This window comes from Haemorhous mexicanus, chromosome Z (assembly GCF_027477595.1).
Source record: "Haemorhous mexicanus isolate bHaeMex1 chromosome Z, bHaeMex1.pri, whole genome shotgun sequence".
NCBI lineage: Eukaryota > Metazoa > Chordata > Aves > Passeriformes > Fringillidae > Haemorhous > Haemorhous mexicanus.
The window spans coordinates 61,663,820-61,682,269 of NC_082381.1; the positions used below are offsets into that span (position 1 = coordinate 61,663,820).

At 40.6% G+C, this 18,450-nt stretch overlaps 1 protein-coding gene across 1 annotated transcript in view; it reads left to right on the plus strand.

The window, feature by feature from the left end:
- The first annotated feature begins 1,531 nt into the window (after positions 1-1,531).
- GLIS3 (GLIS family zinc finger 3) overlaps positions 1,532-18,450 on the plus strand; it is a 154,784-nt gene continuing 137,865 nt past the window's right edge. Inside the window, 6 exon segments of the mRNA XM_059837001.1 lie at positions 1,532-1,558; positions 4,354-4,424; positions 6,695-6,864; positions 6,867-7,008; positions 9,235-9,346; positions 10,838-10,892. Of these exon segments, the coding sequence (XP_059692984.1) occupies positions 1,532-1,558; positions 4,354-4,424; positions 6,695-6,864; positions 6,867-7,008; positions 9,235-9,346; positions 10,838-10,892 (577 nt within the window).

The window sequence follows — 18,450 nt, forward strand, 5'->3', positions numbered from 1 at the left end:
CGCAGCTCCCCCCGATCCCGTTACACACAAACACAAAATCCCCCCGGCGACCCCTACTGCAAACACCTCCGGCCTCCAGCACACCCATCCGTTCCCTCATCCCCTCCAGCCCTGTGCAGCCCGCCCCCGCTCGAAGCCTCCCCCTCGGCACCTTCCAGCCCCTACACGGCCACCCTATCGAGCCCCCTCCACCACCTGCCAGACCCCCGGCTACCCCCGCCCCTACACAGCCGTATCCCCCCGCACCCCACGCGTCCCCTCGGAGCAGGGGGCGCAGCGGGGCCGCTGCCGGCGGGACGCCGCTCCCCCGGCGTGGCGGAGCAGGCGCGGCTCGGCGGGGCCAGCCCGGGCCGCGGGAAGGGTTAACGGCGGGGCGGCGGGCACATGACGGCGGGGCACGGGCGGCCGCGCTCGGTGGGAGCTGCGCTCTGCCGGCGGGGTAGGCGGGAGGTGAGTGCCCGGAGCCCCGCGGCGGCGCCGCGCCCCGCCGAGCCTGCCCGCGCCCGGGGGCGTGCGGCGCGGCACGGCCCCTCCGCTGCCCCGCTCGCCGGAGCTGCTCCCAGCCCTGCGCCGCCGGCCCCGGCGGGGAGAGGGTGAGTCGGCGGCTCACGGCCTCCGTGTCAGCACGGGGAGGGCGGAGGAGAAGGGAAAGCAAAACAAACGCTCCTGTGGTGCCGTCAGTTCGCGGTTACTCACCTCGCCGGCCGGTCCGCCGCCGAGATGGGGACGCAGCTCTGTCTGGGAGGACGGGACAGACACACGCCCGGGAGATTTGTCATCCTACTGGTGAATAACCGGAGATAGGTACCCGCGGAGGGAGGCTGCGGAGCGGCGCGGGCGGGAAGCCGGGAGTGGCCGGGGCTGCCGGCCGGAGTGATGTGCATCCCGCGGAGCTGCCGCGCGGAGGCTCGTGGCTCTGATGCCGGGCAGTGTCCCGCCCGGGGCTTCCTCTCATCCAGGGACTGTCCCCGTCCGCAAGAGACCAGACGTGTCGTGCTTGGTGAGGTGACAGCTCTCTTCATCTGCCGGCCTGTATGTTGCTAGCAGCTCCAGCCTCTTAAACTTAAAAGACTCGTAACTCATGGCTTATAGCTGTGCCCTCCTCCCTTGCGGACCCGGTTGAAGCTGCTCATGCTTTGCTGCGAGATCTGTGGGATAAGCCGTGGTAGTGATAAGGGTGGCCGTAGTTGTCCCCTGGGACATCAGCCGGGCAGCAGATGGTGGCCTCCCGCACTGCCCCACGAGGGTGGTCGTAGCGGAGGAACCAAGGCAGGGCAGGTGTCCATGCCCCTATACCTCTGCCTCCGCATTGCCGTCGGCTCACTCGGTGGTGTTGGTGGTTTCCTACGTCCTGCATCTACCGAAGATCTCACCATTGCTGACACTGCAGCATTAGCAACTGTGCCTGCACTCCTGGAAAGTTCAAAGCCATTACAGGCAAAGTGAACAAAGCAGCATTGAGAGTAAAAAATGCATCAGGGCTTGCAGGTACCTTTGTTTGCTAGGTGAGGATGCTGTGGCTATTGATGGCATGTCAGAAAGCCTGCCTCAGATTCAGGTACTCAGTGCTGCCTGATTTGTCTCGGGTTTTTCAAGTGCCTCATTTGAGTGTTGTAGGTAGCTCTGCTGAGAATAACTTGGCTTCTGGAAAGCTCATGTTATGTTTTTGGAGCAACCACTTGCAGTAGCACCGCTCTAATATATAAGGTTCTAGTAGAGAGGAAGCTTAGGAGATCTTAATTAACATTATAAACTTGAGGAGGTTTCTCGGACAGACTGGCAAAAATGGAAACTGCACTAGGATATACATCATCCTGTCCACTGATAACGGCTGCCCTTTTGGTGGCAGTTGCAGCAGTATCCATGACTGTGCTCTGCTCTGTGTTTGTACAGTCCCTTGCACAAAGGCATTCCTTTCTGTGACTAATCTTCCTAGGAATTATAGTGATGCAAGTAATAAGTAATTAGTAGATTTCATTATACTAGCTCTGAGAAGCTCAATCATATTTGGGGACTGGTTGCCTTGAGTGCTGTGGAAGATCTTTAGCTATCATTTGCCTTGCTTGTTCATGCTGTATCAAGAGGGCATTCTGATGATGTGCAAGAACTAAAAACTTTCAGATTGTATGACCTTTTCTAGCTTTCCTTGGCTGACGACCTGGGCTTTAGAAAAATGTGATATTTTCAGAGTACTGCAGTTTGGAATGAAGACCCCTCTGGTACTTCAAGAATACTACTGTCAAGAAATGGATACAAATGACCAAAACAGTGGATGCTAATATGACGTATTTATTATTCTCAGTAGTGTGTGAGTTCTGTAGATGCTGGAGGGTGGGGAAGATATTCTATATAAATTAAGAGAAAAGTTTATTTTTTAGCCCCAGTTTTGAAAGCACATTGTCTTCCTTTATTGCAGTTGGGATTCTTAATGTACCTATTGTTCCAAACCTAATTTCAAACTCTCATCTGTTTATTTCTTGCCTAGTTAAATCTCTATGTGGTTTTCCTTTTCAAGAAGAATTTATTACCAAGCTCTGTTCTGCAAACTAGAGCCAGATAACTGTAACACTTCCTATGCATGTGTGCTCTATTTAGAAAATGCATGATGGTTTACACCTATATTAGGGTGTGTCTTTCTCACAAGCAGTTGTGAGACACAAAAACCTCAAGAGTGAGTGAGGCTGAGGTGAAGTATTCCTATAGCTTTTGGTGCCTGTTGCTTCCCCCTCTCCATCACAGTCCTGTCCACCCAGAATGGCCCATCGGGGATGTGATGTCAATACTTCTGAGTATTTCACTGTGGTGCCACTGAGAGATGGTGCTCCAAAAACCATGGCCATGCATAGACGGAAGGGCTGATAGGGGAGAATAGAGCTCAAAGGGTAGGTATACCCTTTGGTGGCCATGTGGCTGCTCAGCCCTGGGAGGAAGTAAATTTTTTCCTGGAATTGTGCCAAGGAAATTGTTGAGGGGAACATGGTGGGAGTCTTGGCTATCCCTATCCATTCATGTTTGGGATGAGGGTAGGCGCTCACAGACCTGGAATGCACAGTCCCAGAGGAGGGGGTTATGGTTCATGTTTGATTTCTGTAGTGTCTGGTAGCTGTTGTAGAGGTGAGATGTGTCCAGTAGAAAAATAGGAAGGAAAAATAGGAGGTTCAGTGCCTTGTCTTTCAGTCTTCTCCTTTGGGGTAGTGCTTGCTATACTATGTGCGAAATGCCAGTGTCTGATAACTACTTCCATGAAGCATCTCCTGAGCTGGATTTACTATTTACTTAAACTGATCTCTGCACTGGAGTAATTTAGCTTTTCTTTCGGTGGGTGAAGCAGTAAGCCAACTCCGATTAAAACTCTCAGAACTGCACGGGAAAAGTAGATGATACAGCATACTGTGCTACAGACATATATTTGTGAATTATTCTTTTCTTTCACTTTCTGAAGGATTAGTGTTTGGATTTTCCAATGCTTCAGTTCAGCTTGAATTTAAATTTTATTTCTATTAAAGTGAATTTTTGAATCATTGCTATGGATTTTGAGCACTTATGTTGTCATAATGTTATTGATGCAGAGTCATAGAACTTGGAGTAATGTCAGCTTAGGAAAAAAGAGACTTTGAAAGCAGTGGACGTAAGTGTTCTTTTGACATCTGTGGGAGCACAAAAAGGACACTACAGTATTTTACTGATGGACAGAAATATTACATTCAAAGATGGAAAGTACTGTTCCTTTGATAGAACAAAGTAATTTGTCAGTACAGCCATTCAGTTTCAGGTTATTGTTATTTCTGTGTTTTTTGTTTGTTTGTTGGGGGGAGTTTTGTGTGTTTTAACTTAGCACATGAAATTTCAACCCTATTCAGGATTGCAAAGGTTATTTCTAAATAAGCCATCGTATTTGGTGCTGTACTCTCACAATTTCCAAGATCACTTTGATTAGAAGTGTATGGGGTTTTACTGTTATGGGTGGCTGTTTATGGATCTGATGCAAAAGGTAGTTAGAGTTTTAGAAAGTAATTAATGTCCTAATTTAATTAGTTATATATGATTTAATGCACCTCTAGATAATCTGGTGCTCTGGTCTCATTCAGTTGGGCCACTAATATGAGAAGGTCCTGATTTCCTGGTAGAAATTGATATTAAAATACCACAAAATAATAATTTTTAAAATGAGAAGACTTATGCTTTCCAAGGTGCTTTAATATTTTAAATAAATAATATATTCATTTGCATGTCAATGTAATATTATACATTTTCATTATAAAATATGAATGGAGACTAGGGAAAGAAAATGCAGAAGAATGGCTTAACATGCTTCTACTCTCATAAAAAAATTTGTTTTGTTTCTGCTTGCAGGTCAGTTGGTTCATAAAACAGTCTGATAACATGAGAAAGGAAATTGTGAGTCCAGAGGTCTTTCTTCAAGTGTAAAAACCACAACAGTAGCTAATGAGAAAAGATGATGGTATAGAACACTGCCATTCCTTGTAAGATGTAATGTTGCTAGAGAAGAATAGCAAGGGACACCAGCATTATAACAACACAAGTTGTTATCAACCTCAGTTTTATAAGCCTTGTAGGTCTGTGTAACCTATGTAGAAAAATTCTGTTGATTAAACTAAAGGTGCTTTTGTTGAGTAGAGCTAATGCATTCAGTGTGTCAAAATCTTTTCTGGATTATATTTGCACTTTTCCAATGTAGTTAAAATTGCAGACAAGAACTACAGGGAAGAATGGTTTTTATTTGTAGCCAGTTTATAGTGACATGTTATAAACCCTTGCCAGAAAAACATGCCTTTTTTTTTTTTTTTTTTTTTTTTTTAATGTGCCCTTTTCTAAAGACTTTGTCACCTGTGTTAAGGCAAGGGACTTTCTACTTTTAAAATAAACTCTGAGAATTTAAGAACATTCAGCTCTCTGTCCTTGGCTGAATTGGAGAGAGTGATTTATGGTTCACCCAGGCATGAAAATAAGTAATACTGATTTTTATTGTTGTACTTAACAATTTTTCTTCCCACAATATAAAAATATAACAATCAAAAATAGTATGTAGAATAAGACTTTTATGACCATTTAAGTGTGGTTAAGACATATCTTTCCTAGTTAGGGATTTTGCTCTTTCCTTTGAAGATAACATGCTTAGGCCTTTCATTTTTAGTGAGTTTTACCTGGAAAGTGTGTGTGAATAACTGTGCATAGATGTCTCTGTAGACATTTAGATGGCTTTCAGTCTAGAAGTGTGCTGTGAGCATAGTTTTGTGAAATAAACAGGATGTTTTGTGTATTTTGACTGTTCACAGACAGAGAAAATGGAGATATTGCAGAATCAGAGTATGCAAAGGTTTAAGTATGAAGGTTTTACATTAGATTCAGTGATGAATACTCTGGTTGGAATTTTACTGCTTTAATGTTGAAAATTTTGTGCTGAAGATAAAGTTACAGTTTTGCTGAATTAAGACCACAACACTTCATTAAAACCTTAATGTATATATGAATTAAACTCAAGATTGAAGCTATACTTCAGGTTTTTTTGCTGTCAACTTTATTTGTTTGTCTGAACAAGTTAATTAGGCACTGAGTCTATGATTGAACAGAGTGCTTAAACATGTGCTCAGTGCGTAACGGATGAACCTAGTGATGAAAATTGGACCTGAGCTGTTCACCTGAATTAGGGCTGAAGTTATACCCCATCTGTATGATTGCTTAGCCCAGTGACTTACACTGACACGTGCAGCTTTTGTCTAAAAATCTTTTTTATGTCAGGAAATGTTTATATCTAGTTGATTCTGCCTTGGAGTAGGTGGTGGCTGAGATGATCTCTCAAACCCCTTACCAGTCTTGTCTTCTAAGATTTAAGTAGGAAAACATAGGTGATGAAAAGTCAGAGTTCAAAATTTATTGGTGCAATTGGAAAGAAATCCTTGAAAATTTGCTACCATGTGGTTATATTCCAGTTATGGCATATCTATAGGCTTATAATAAGCATTCAGTTTCGAAGTGATTGCAGTTGTGTTTAAGAATGCTTCTGTGCTGTCCTTTCCTCCAGTACTTCTGTGTTGTGAAGTGTCACAGAGTTTGAGGGACCACAGAGGCTTTTCTATGGTTTTGCTGTTTTCTCTTCATGTCGTTTTATGCGTATCATTTAGAATGGGTACTGCTATTTTTCCTGTTTTGTCAGGTGCTTCCCTACTGCATGTACTTTTCAGCATAGTCTGAGGAGATGGCAGAAAAAATTGCAATAGATGAGTTCATCCTAATGACAGTTCCCTATCAGAGGGTCTTTTCAATTCTGTCTGCCTTATTGTACTTGGGCAGCATTCACTTAATGTTATGGCTTATTTAGATAATGTGAAGGCAGCTGACCTTATTGCAAACTTCAGCTTTTTGAAGAGTGGAGAAAGGAAAAAAAAAGGTTTTCTTTGTGTTAGAGCTTAAGTCATTTCTTGGCTTTATTCTTTCTTCCTGAGAGATCATACAGAACTTGTACTTTGTTTCTTGTAACCAGTAAAGTCACAAAATTAAGAGTCAGGTGCAGCCCTCTTTCATCTGTTACTTACTACAGTATAATTTATTTTTATTTATGTATTTTTTTAAACAGGTGTAATACACAGTGGATTTCTCACTGACATTGGTTTGATATCAGTCATAGCTATGCGTCTGTAAAAATACCCATTGATTACATTAACTTCTTAAAAAGTAATGGGAGGTCATTCAGTATGAGCCGTCAGACCGCAGGTATTCCTTAGGGATCTAGGATCATCCGTGGACAGTGGATCTCACCAATCAGAATTCATGGAGGAGCACCCTGCCCATCTTCAAATAGCAGCACCCCAATCCCAGCTACTGGGAACTTGTATGCCAGCCTGCACTTGGAGGAGGGATAGCTCCTCAGAGCAGCACCATTGACAGTCCTATTCACTCCCCTGCCCTAAATTCCAAGAAATGTGTAGTTACAAATGAGAATGACCCTTTATTGCAAATCCCACAGCCTCCAGAACTGCCAGTTCCACAGTTTTTAAAGCCAAACCAGCAAGAATTTTCAAACACTTTCTCCCCATGCTGAGGTGAAGAGAATATTCATTTTACTACTGCCATCAGCAATAGCAATTTTTTTTCCAGTCACACATATGAAGATGGTATTGGTTTAAGCAGATAGGAGCCAGTCACTTCTTTACTACTCTTTTCCTCCAAAGGAAGACACACTGCAACAAGATGTCTTGATATTTTCCACGAAAGAAACTCATCATTTAATAATGTTCAGGGACTTTGTATTACACAGCAGTTGCTCGGAATCACTGAGTTGTCCTAAGATGCTTTATAAACAGAATAACCTAACCTTTTGACTCAACAAATAAAGAGAGTATTTTTATGTTCTGTGGCACCAGAATTTTTGTCAGTGCTATCAGGACTACTCCTTGGATGCATGAACACACCTTTCCACTGGTGACTAACAGCTGCTTACTGATGAAAGCAGCAATAGTCATGCTTTTTTAAGGTGTCTAGGCTGTAGAGTGCTTTGTCTTGACCATAGATTTGCAATGCATTACTTGAAACCACTGTTTATGCTGTAGAAATTAATGATGCATAACACTCACAAGATTTGGAGTCTGGTTCTCTATGAGTAAGTGCTTTTGCATCAGATGAAAATGTTCTTGACTGTCTGCTCTCAGGTCTTAGAAATCAAAATGGAACATGTAAGTTTGCATTACTTCTTGACTCTGGTCATGCTGGAAATAAGAGTACTCCTCTGGAGGAGTTTTTAATCAGATTTTCAAAATTTAATGTACATGGACATGAGAATTTAATGTATAGAAAATAATTGAATGGTTTAAAATGAAATAAGGTAAATAAATTAAAAAAGGCTTAGGTTGATATCCAAGTGGAAGCAGACAAAAGGAGAGAGACTTCCCATTTTATTACAAGTGTGTTGCTTCTCTCAATTTCCTGCTTTTTCTCACTTCTTCCATTTGAACATTTAGGAAGTCAGTCCCTCTTCCGCAAGGCTTGCAGACTTGAACCGGTATCATTCAAACTTGCAAACTTGAACCAGTATCATTCCAGAGCTAGTTGAAAGTTAACTGCATGTTGAGTGCTCTGCTGAGTCAGACTGGTGGTAATACATATACATATTCATTGTGTGACCTCTGGGAGCACTGATCTGGTGCTCAGAGTGGTGGAGGTGGTGGGTGTAATCCACAGCACACAGAGTGAAAAGAGGCGGACTCCCACATGATAGTTTTGGAGGAATTTTTCTGTCTTTCACTTCAGGCAGAGCTTGATTCTTGCTGTCTTCAAAATTATATGTTTAAAAGCTGAAAATCCATACCAAGATCTTTAAGGTTTCCCTAAATAATAGCTACCTGCAGTATGTGTTGCAGAGCAGCATGGGAAGATGAAGAGAGCATCGGCCAGTTGAGTATCCCTGGTTTGTGGATTTTGAACTGGGATTTTTGTCTGCTGTGCACCATTACTCTACTCCTAGATGCCTTCAATACTGCCTTTCCTTCTTGGCCTAATTAGCTGCACCCATGTAATATAGTCAACTTTTTTGGTAGGATAGCAAGTGGCAAATTCAGCTGAAGGGCTGGCATTAGGGAAGATTATGTGTAAACACTGAGGACATGGTAAAATACTTTCGACTTCAGATACCAACACTGGTCTTCAACATCTCTCATCAATGCAGCTCTTTGGGCAGAAGTTTTGTCATGAAAAATAGTACAATTTTTAAAAGCCAGCTTGTAATTGAATGTTCTATTAACAAAGTAATTTATTTTAAGGTATGTGCATTTCAAACTGTTCAAATTAGAACTGTGATCTAGTGTAGTGATATCCAAAAGTTATGTATTCAAGGATTTAGTACCAGCATATTATGCACATCTGAATAGTAATTTTGTTTTTTAGGAAGTCTAGTACCTATTCTTATTGCTTGTCTTGTTCATTCCTATGTGAAGACAGTGGATTTGTGAGAGTGAGCTGGACTGTGTTCAGGCATATCTTGAGTGTTCTCATGTCTCGTGTTGTAATAAAAATCCCAAATCTTTCTGAAAACAGCACATGCTTTCTGAAGGCACCAGTATGTTCAACACTTCTGTTTTTTTCTCATATTCAGTCAATGAAAATATATTTTTTGAAGTTCCTTGAGAAATATTAAAAAGAAACATGTCTCTGCTGGTGTAGGTAGTTGCAGGAGGTACCTGTGGGAATAATTAGGGGGCTCACTTTCAATTTTTCCCTCAGCATTATTGGTGAACACTATGGGAGGGAAGATCCAGCTCAGCAAGATGAATCCCTAATCCGAATCTCTGTGATTCAGAACATGTTACGACAATTCATTCAAAGTTTAGGAGGAGTAATGCAATATATTGTAGTCTTAAAGCAGCCTGGATTTGGCTGATGAAGAATTTTTACTGTGACCAAAATGCCATGCAGACATGCTGTTAGTGACATCAGTGCAGCTGCCACACCTCCAGCCACTGTCCTCACAACCTGGTGGACAGGTCCAACATGGACAGAGGGAGGGGAGAGATGGCCAGAAAACCTGGTTTTGGTCTTCCTGTGAATGTGCTTTGAGCTGGTGTGTCTGGCAGGATTTTCAGTAATTGTGAGCAGCTCAGGGTTGTGAGTGCCTTAGCCATCTCCTTGGGTCCCCTGTTCTCCCTGGCAGCAGGTGACACTATATGTGGGGAGAGGTCAAGCCTCGGAACCAGACTGGCCTTTTGTTCTACCTTGACTGCTCTGCTAAAACCAGTGCAGTCAGCACGTGGGTGTGTGATAAAGACTGTGTTACAGTTGTGAAGGTTTGAAAAATATATACCTGAAATGGACCTTGAGGAAGCAAATCTGGACATCTGCCCCTCAGATGGGGAACGTCAATAAGAAATACAGAAACTTGTGCAGATTGTCATTTGTTGTCCTTTTCCAGGCATTGAAAAGACAGCTGTCATCCATTTCTGAGGTTTCTGTAGTGTTGTCCCTTCCTTGACGTAAAGACAAATCTGTATTTTATTTTCTGCTTTCTTGCAAATGTGACTGTAATTTTTTTGGTAAAATGAGTCAATTAGCTCATTTGTTCACGTGTAAGGTGAGCTTGTTTTCTATTAGAGATTATTAGGGCTCTTTCTTATCCTGGAAATAGGTGACACACATCTTGGTATTTTATTTTCCCTTTAGAGGCTCTGGAAGAAAAAACAGCTCCAGTGCTACTAAGCTGTGTGAGAACTGTGAACTTGGTCAGCCAGGATAATTTGTCTCCAGTTGCCAAAAGAGCCTTGTTTCACTTTTGAACAATAACCACACAGGTCTGTGAGGAGTGTTATATGCTGAAGTGTTAATCAGTAAGCAGCTTGAGCCACCCTTGAAATCTCTTTAACATACTTATTTTGCTCTCTAGTACTTTTGTTTTTATGTGTCAGTTGGCGCAGTCTGAAAAAAAGACATTCATCAGTATTCTGTGCAGTTCCTTATGCAAAAAGCTTTACTCAAGACTCACTTTCTTTTTCAGTTGTTTTCTATAATCAATAACCAGACAGTTTCAAAGCCTGGTTATTGATGATATTTAAGTATAAAATGTAAGTGATAATGATCTTAGTTTTATCCAGCTGGACACATTTTTCAGCTTTGCAAATCTTTTGGTGGCCTTGATATGTTTGAAAAAACAACATATAATCCATCAACGCAAGGAATGCATTGGCATTGCAGCTCTGGCAGTTGTTTCTGGACATCCATTCTGAAGACAATAAGGATGGGCCTTGGTAGATTCTTTTCTCTTCTCTAGGACTTTTCAAAATGGTACAGCTGTGAACATAAGACTCCTTGAGTTTAAATCAGCAATTCGTTTTAGGGGCTGGATGACCAGCAGTCCTGGTTGGCCTTGAACAGGTTTTCTGCTGCCGTTGGTATGCCTCTCCTAGAATGTGCAATGAGTTTAGTTAACTTTTTTATGTAAAAGCTAGTGCACAGATTCCTGTTGCAAGACACTCCTTTGGAGTGCTTGTTTCAGGCTTATTTCTCTTCTCCCCTATCCTTCCTATTTCAGGCATGGTTTAACTCCTGAACACAAATGACCTTCAGGCAACTCTTAAACATAAATGATGCATGTAAGGGAATGATTTACATTGACTCTATACTTTTACAGTCTTTATCTTAAATATTCAGAACTATAGTTAAGAACAAAATGTTGAAGAAAACAAAAAAAAGCTGGTGATGGCAAAATGCATGTTGGACTATGTGTTATAAAGGCCCCAGGCAACTTAGAAAAATGCCCTGAAGAGTCTAAGGCTTAATGCCAAAAAGGAGCTACTTTACACAAGAACTGTAAACCCACTCAAGAGTATTAGGCATGTTGCCAACAGTTACCCATTCTGCATTGAGTGTATTTTAACTTCTCTCATACTGTGTCTTATACCCTTTACCCTCCACTTTGTGGACTCGGACAGTGAGATTTAAAATTAATGGCAGCAGTCCAAAATGCGGTATAGCAAAGGTGTTGGTTTAAGTAAGGCTCACATTTCTTTGATTTTGCTAGACTAAATATTATTCTTCCTGACTAGGGCAAACCCAATAAAGGGGATAGGGTGTATTTATCAATAGGTTTCTGACACCTGTTTTCATTATGATGACAACTTGTAGTTTTTGTCCATTTCACTGATGCTTATTTATGTCATCCTAAAATTGGCTAATGAGTTCTGTATCCTCCAAGTCCACAGAAAAGAAAATTTGTTGCCTCAGGTCAATCCATTAAAAACAAGAAAACCAAACCAGAACAAACTATTATATTTTCACTTAATTCCGAGAATCTTCAACTCTAGTTAATGATTTTTCAGTTTTGTTTTATCACCAGGAGATGGCACCAATAAAATCTGTTTTCATACAGAGAGATGTATGTTTCAGCCACCCTTTATAGAGGAAATTAGTAACAAAAATCCAGTTGAAGTATGAAAATCCTGGAAGTTTTGTACCTGAAAATTCTTGAAAACTGTGTTGAGGCCACCTGCTCCTCTGGGTGAATTAAGATTTCACTATTTTGGTATGAATATGGGTAAGTCACAGAAATTTCCTGTGCCTCTATTCTTTTTGTTGGCAAATTTTGGGAAAGTTATTTTTACATTCATCAAGTTATTTGAGATCTCCACATAAAGTGCAATTTATTAATATCAAGCAAAAAATTAATTTCAGACCTGTGTATGCACCTATACAGATGGAACATAAAATAAAGTCTGTCTATGCCTATTCATAGGCAGACTTTATTTTATCAGACTTTTGGAGCAGGCTACCAAAAAGCTGTCCTGTACACACTTCAGCATAGAAGTGTGCAAATACTAAATTTTGCAGTTGTTTTTGGCATTTTGGCATATTTCTGTTGTGTTCTTCAAGAACTATGTTGCCTTTCCTAGCAGTACTGTAACATGATCTTCACCATGGTGATGTGTTTCTTTATTTGGTCCCTGCTGCTTCAGACCTGTTAGATGGTGCTGAACAGGAAGCAAAACCACTGTTTGCTTTAGTTTAACTGCTCTGTCCTACCACTCACCCACAGAAAACAATGAGAAGAGAAGCTGCTCTTCTGGCATCTGTTCTGTACATAAAATGCAAAGTTGTCTTTAATTTACTTTAGGGAACTCATACAGCTATAAATGCATGGAACTCTCCTGCAAAGAGTTCCATGTTTGAACTTTGGCTTTGCTTGGACTATAAACTGCTTAACATGTACCTGACCAGTTTCTACCTGGGTCATAAACAGCTTGCATGTGTCCCTTTGTCCATGTTTCTGTTCCTCTTATACCTTCCAGGCTAAATTTCATCTCAGGCCACTGAAGTGTTTGCAGGCATGTTACCTTACACTTCAACTAGTGGAGCATTTCTTTCACTGCCAGTGGTAAGGTTGTGCACCATTTTTCAGCAGACTTGAGATACCAGCTCAATATGCACTGAGTGCAGTAGAAGGTGCCCTAGGCATGAAATACAGTAATAAAGGTATGCATTTAGCTGTCATATTTGTGGGGCTAAGTCCAATACTGCCATTTTGTACTGAGGGCTGTTATTCACACTTGCATGGCCTTCTGTTGTTTCATAGACATTTGTTCTAGAGAGATTCAGAATGGTTTAGGTGTCACTGGGCTACATGTGCTGCTGAAGCTGAGTAGATGTTGAATTTTTTCAGAAGTTGAAAATCAGCTCAGTAATCTCCATAGAATGTGGGGGACCAGAAGTTCCCACAGAAGGGGATGTAAAGAACACATCTCTTTCTATGAGATGCAGGAGAGCCTGGGGCAGGAGCAGTGCTTTTTTCTTCTCTGAGCCCTTTGCCTCAGTCTTGCAACACAGGATACAGCTGAATACAGAGGCCCTTGTGGGAAAAAAAACCCACAAAAAAAACCCCAAGCAAACAAACCACATGTTCAGGCAATATTCTCCAGTTGCAGCTCTAAATGCATGAAATGGAGCTTGAGATAAAAATCTCACTTCATTGAGGCTTCATGTAGTCAATTCTACAGATACTATATGGTTGATAAAATCAGTGGTTTAAGTGGTTTTTCCTGGGCTTTTTAGAGAAGTCTGTCCCTGTTTAGTCTAACCATTTGACACTTTATTAGTTGGTGACTCTGTGGGGGATTAGTTGCTAGCTGAAGTTAGAACATGACACTTTGTTAAAGGTTTCAAATGATGACAGAAGAGCCTGTCTATAGTGGATTATTATGCTTTAATGAGCAGAGGCCACCTCAGGTTTTTTTGCTTAACAGTGAGTCTGACATTTTTGGCTGAGAACAGTACCAAGCTGAGAGGTCGGTAGAAGAGACATGCCTTTCCCAGCTTTTACCATTACAACAAAGCAGTTGCTACATAGCATTTCCTTTGCAAAATCTCCGGAGAGAATTTTGACCTGACAGGTTTCCCTGGAAGTGTTCACATGGCAGGCCCATTTTGTCCAAGCAGTATCTCCAGGGCCTGAATCTTCTCCTGATGCTTGGCATGATTGAACTTCAGCCAGTGAGAAGTACTGGTGTTCTGGCTGACCCATGGTAGCTGTGTGCAATAGTGAGGAAGCTCTAGCTTTCCCCCTCCACTTTCCTCTTGCAAATTTGCCCAAAAGCCTAATAAATTTAGTCTTCTGAAATGATACTGAGTCATGCTCCAGCCAAATACCTGTTGAAATCAACAGTGTACCCAGAAATTCATATCTGGGCTCCAGTAAGGGATTTCTTTGCACATTGATGTAACTTATGTGCATTGTCAGAATTTTTCTATAGAGCTTCCTGTGGTTTTGAGGGCAGCTTGATAGGGTACAATGCTATTTTAATTCAGAAGGCATTCCTTTGTGTTCAGAAAAGGTTGTTTTGTCTGACTCTACCTTGGTACTGTTCATTTTTTAATGAAATTAAGCCTTAAAAGTTAGTAAATTTAATTGAGATTAATAGGAAGAAGAAAATATATTTAATCAATTGTGAATGGATGCAGTACCTGGTATATCAGGTAATCACATACTTTTCCATTTTTACTTCCTTTCAGTGTCTATCCCTTTTTTCCCTAAAATCAAACAAACAAAACGAAAATAGAAAATGTGCTTAGCTACTGCTATCCAGTCTGTATCTCATCTGCAGGGAAATAAGCTCCATCAGATTAAAATCTCTCGCCTACTAAAGAAGCTATATTTGGGTCTCCAGCAGGGCATTGGGGTAATGCTCTTTCCCTGAAGTTTCCCTGCAGGAACTGCCATCATTTGCAAGAGAATCCAGGTCTTTCTGCCTTTACAAGTATTTTTTGGGTGATTCCTACCTTGTATTTAGTAAAAGTCCTTTACAGAATTGAGATTTGAAGAGTTAATTACTAAAATATTTAACAGTAGATTAAAACTAGTAGATTAAATAGCACCAGTAGATTAAAATTTGCAACGTGGCTAAAAAAACCACTGTCAAGTATTAGGAGCTGGCAAATTGAAAATGGCAAATGTCAACTGGAAAGGCAAGTTTCAAAATCACTTTTGCCCCGAAATGTTCACTCCTTTTCCTGTTGATTGAAGATAATGCTGAAAATGGAAATCATTAAATTTGGCAGACTTTCTTTCTTCATCCGTGGTCCGTAACTTGTTTAGCTCTCTAAATAGTACTAAGAAGGTTTGGAAATAAAATCTCCATGCAATATCTGATCAGTTCTCCAGTTTCTAATGGAGATAGCAATTGCCAATGCTGATGGAGAATGCTGGTTGGTCTTTATAAAACAGATATGGCAAGCCCTATATAATTTTTCTGAATTAAGCTGTTACAAAAAATAGGATAGCTAACAATTAGAGAAAAGACTAGAGCTAAATGTTAAGTAGAGATAACATAAAAAGAGCAGAGTAAAAGCAGTAAGAGGAGAAATCAAAACGTTTATTCATAAATGCCCTATGGTCTATATATATAGAGTTGTAGCTGGCAACCAGTGCAGCAAGGTGCAGCAAGGCATGGCCCTTCCCAGTCCTTTGCAAAGTCTTTGTGTCTCTTTCCCGTGAGATATGACTTTCTGTCTACCCACAGCCATGCTTCTGCCCCGTCCTGGCCCCATGTTGTACCCTGCAATCTCTCCAGCCCACTCTCCTCTATTAGCCCAGCAGCTGCCAAAAGCTGCCCAGTCCCTCTCTTTGCCAGGGGTGACCTTGGTGCTGTCCCTTCTGAAAGTTGCCCATGTAACCAGGAACATACTGCTCAGGTCAAGCTGTCCCAGCTTCTTTGCATTTTCAGCAGCTGTGAGATAGAGGACCTTGAAAGCATGTTGGGAATGTTTCTTTCTTCAAGAAAGAAGAAATGTTATCATGTCATTTCCAAAAAAGGTTTTGAGTTCCCCTTCAGAGAGGGAGTTTTTAGGCTGGATAATGTTTTATTAAGATTATAATATATTCAGGTTTTTGTGGTTATGAACACCAAGAGTGTTTCTTATGAGCGTAGGAAATTATACAGGTTTTTCTGTTAAGGTAGTATTTAGTACTGACTGGACAAAAGATGGAAAAATAGAAGTGAAAAGTTCCCTGTTTGCTTTTCAGTATCCTCAAATCTTGGGGTTTGCTGAAAGATGTTTCTCTTTATTTCACTTGAATGTCTCTTTTCATTAATGTTGCTTGAGTACTTACAACTAGTGTTATATTCTGCCTTTTTCACGAAAAAAGTTACCTTTACTTTACAGTTAAGCAGTACAGTTTGTCTTTGTCTGTCTGTTTCTGGGACTTGAATGAGATTTGGCCAGTGTAAAAGCCTTGGGGTTACCAAGAGTTTTACTATGAACATTTTGGAAATATCATAAGTACGTGTTTAAAGAGGAAAAAGAAATCTCTATATGCAGTTAAGTGATTTTTACTTAGGAAGTTAAAAAGAAAATAGGTACTCTTACTAAAATGGCACTTGAGAAAACCCAGAATAAATTTATAATTCATGCTTTATTCAAATACCAGTATATTGGTATTGACAATATGACAGGCAGTCATCATCATTGCTGACATACCACTTTGGCAGCTAAATACAGTTCTTAATTGTATAACATACACTTTAACATACTTGCTCTGTCCTCCTGAGACATTTTTAATGGCTTATTTCAGAGTTCAGTTGTAGCACATTTGACCTAGTTTGAACTTGCATTTGTTGTATACTACTGTTTGAACATTTGTTGATAAATTTGCAGTTGGCTGTCAAGTTCCAGCTAACCAAACTATAATTGGCCTGTCAATCAGTATTCACAAATAAATGTTGTTCATAAAAAAAACTACTGACCCAGCAATGATGTCAATTAATTAGTGAAATATATCTTCTACCACTGTTCCTTATGAATGTTTTGACGCTTTTGGCGCTAATAGAGGACTGCTTGGATAATTATTTGCATAAACAAGTAACTATAAATTTAGTTGAATTTCAAATATGAGGAAATGTTTAAAAAATTTTTAGTAATATAAGAGAAATGCTGTTCATCTTGGGACCTCAAGACTCTCTGATGGAAGATGGGTTGGCCATGGTGTACCTTCCCTGGCCAGCCCACCAGCAGTGGGATTGTTAATGCTGCTCCAAGACTTTTCTTTGTCCAGAGAGGTGCAAGGCTGGTGTGTTTCACCTGCTTAAACTAAACCGGGATTCTTGCTCGATTTGCTGCACCACCGGGAGTGGCTTTCTAGGCTGACTTCTTTCTTGTCCATACCTTTACCATCTTGCATCTACTTTCTCAACTACTTACCTTTTTTGGTGTGAGATGTGGTTACACATCGTAGTTCATTGAGAAAAGCCATTTATTTTTGAATGTATCATGTGTGTTTGTAAGAGAACAAGGAAATTTCTGCAGTGAGTATTTGTCTCTGAAATTACTGGGTTCATGTGATGGGAATATTGTTTCTGTTGCAGTGAATTGTTATTTAACTGCACTTGTTTTGCTGTCAAGATGGAAGAAGGAGTAGAGGAGTTATACTGAAATTTTTTTGTTCATTGAATAGATTTTAAAAATTAATGAAGAGGGAAAAGAAATGAGGAAATTAATTTTATGTAGATTTATGTTTTCACATCCATTCTTTTATTTGTAATCACAAACAGTGGGCAGTATTCAAATCCCAGTAAAACTGTCAATTTTTGGTCAGTCTATTACTCGTAACTTGAATGGGGGTTGAAAGCATTTGTTTCATAAAATGACTTTGTGTAATTAATAGTCAAATTGCTAACTCTGCTTAGAAACTTATATAAGACCAAACCCATTAATTAATTTTTTTTTCCGATGTTTGCTTTGAATGCCTTTCTCACAAAAGAAATATCACTTTCTTGCTAAATATGGAAAATGCTGAATGCTTTATAACATAAACTGGCCTCATGACAGTCCTGTGCAGAAACTAGGTAGGGTTGATATCTCACTATGATGTTAAACTTATTAGGTATCTGAAATGTATATCAGCTTTGAGTCTGCCCAAGGAAATACTTGAGAAACAAATGAGTCAGACCACGAGTTCACTTGGCTACTGGAAAGCTATTCACCCGTGCCTTTTCTGCAGAGTCTTCAGTGTGGTGATTGCCAAAGGCCACTGGTCCCTACTCGCTGGGATGGGGATAAGTCCTGGTGACCCCAGCATCACAATTCTGTCTCCTTTCCCTCTATGACTGCTCTGTCAACCAGCATTTCTAGAAACCAGCATGATTGTGCAGTGTGTGCCTTGCAGCTTCATTCTGTACCTCAGAGAGTTTTGTCCTCTCCTTCTCAACTGTACCTTCTTGGCATTCCTCTTAACTCCTTGTAGCTTCCAGACATGTCAACAGCAGTGATGGGAAAACACCAAACTCCCCAAGTCCAGTTAAGAGTCTAATAAGAAAAATAAGTCTGAATAGATATTGATTTTAAATTTTGCCTTTGACAGATGTAAATATTAACTGACACACGAAACAGATACTGAAAACCTTTTTCCTCCTAAGTACTACACTGTATAAAGTTAAGGGTTAGTGGATTTAAAGGATCATCATC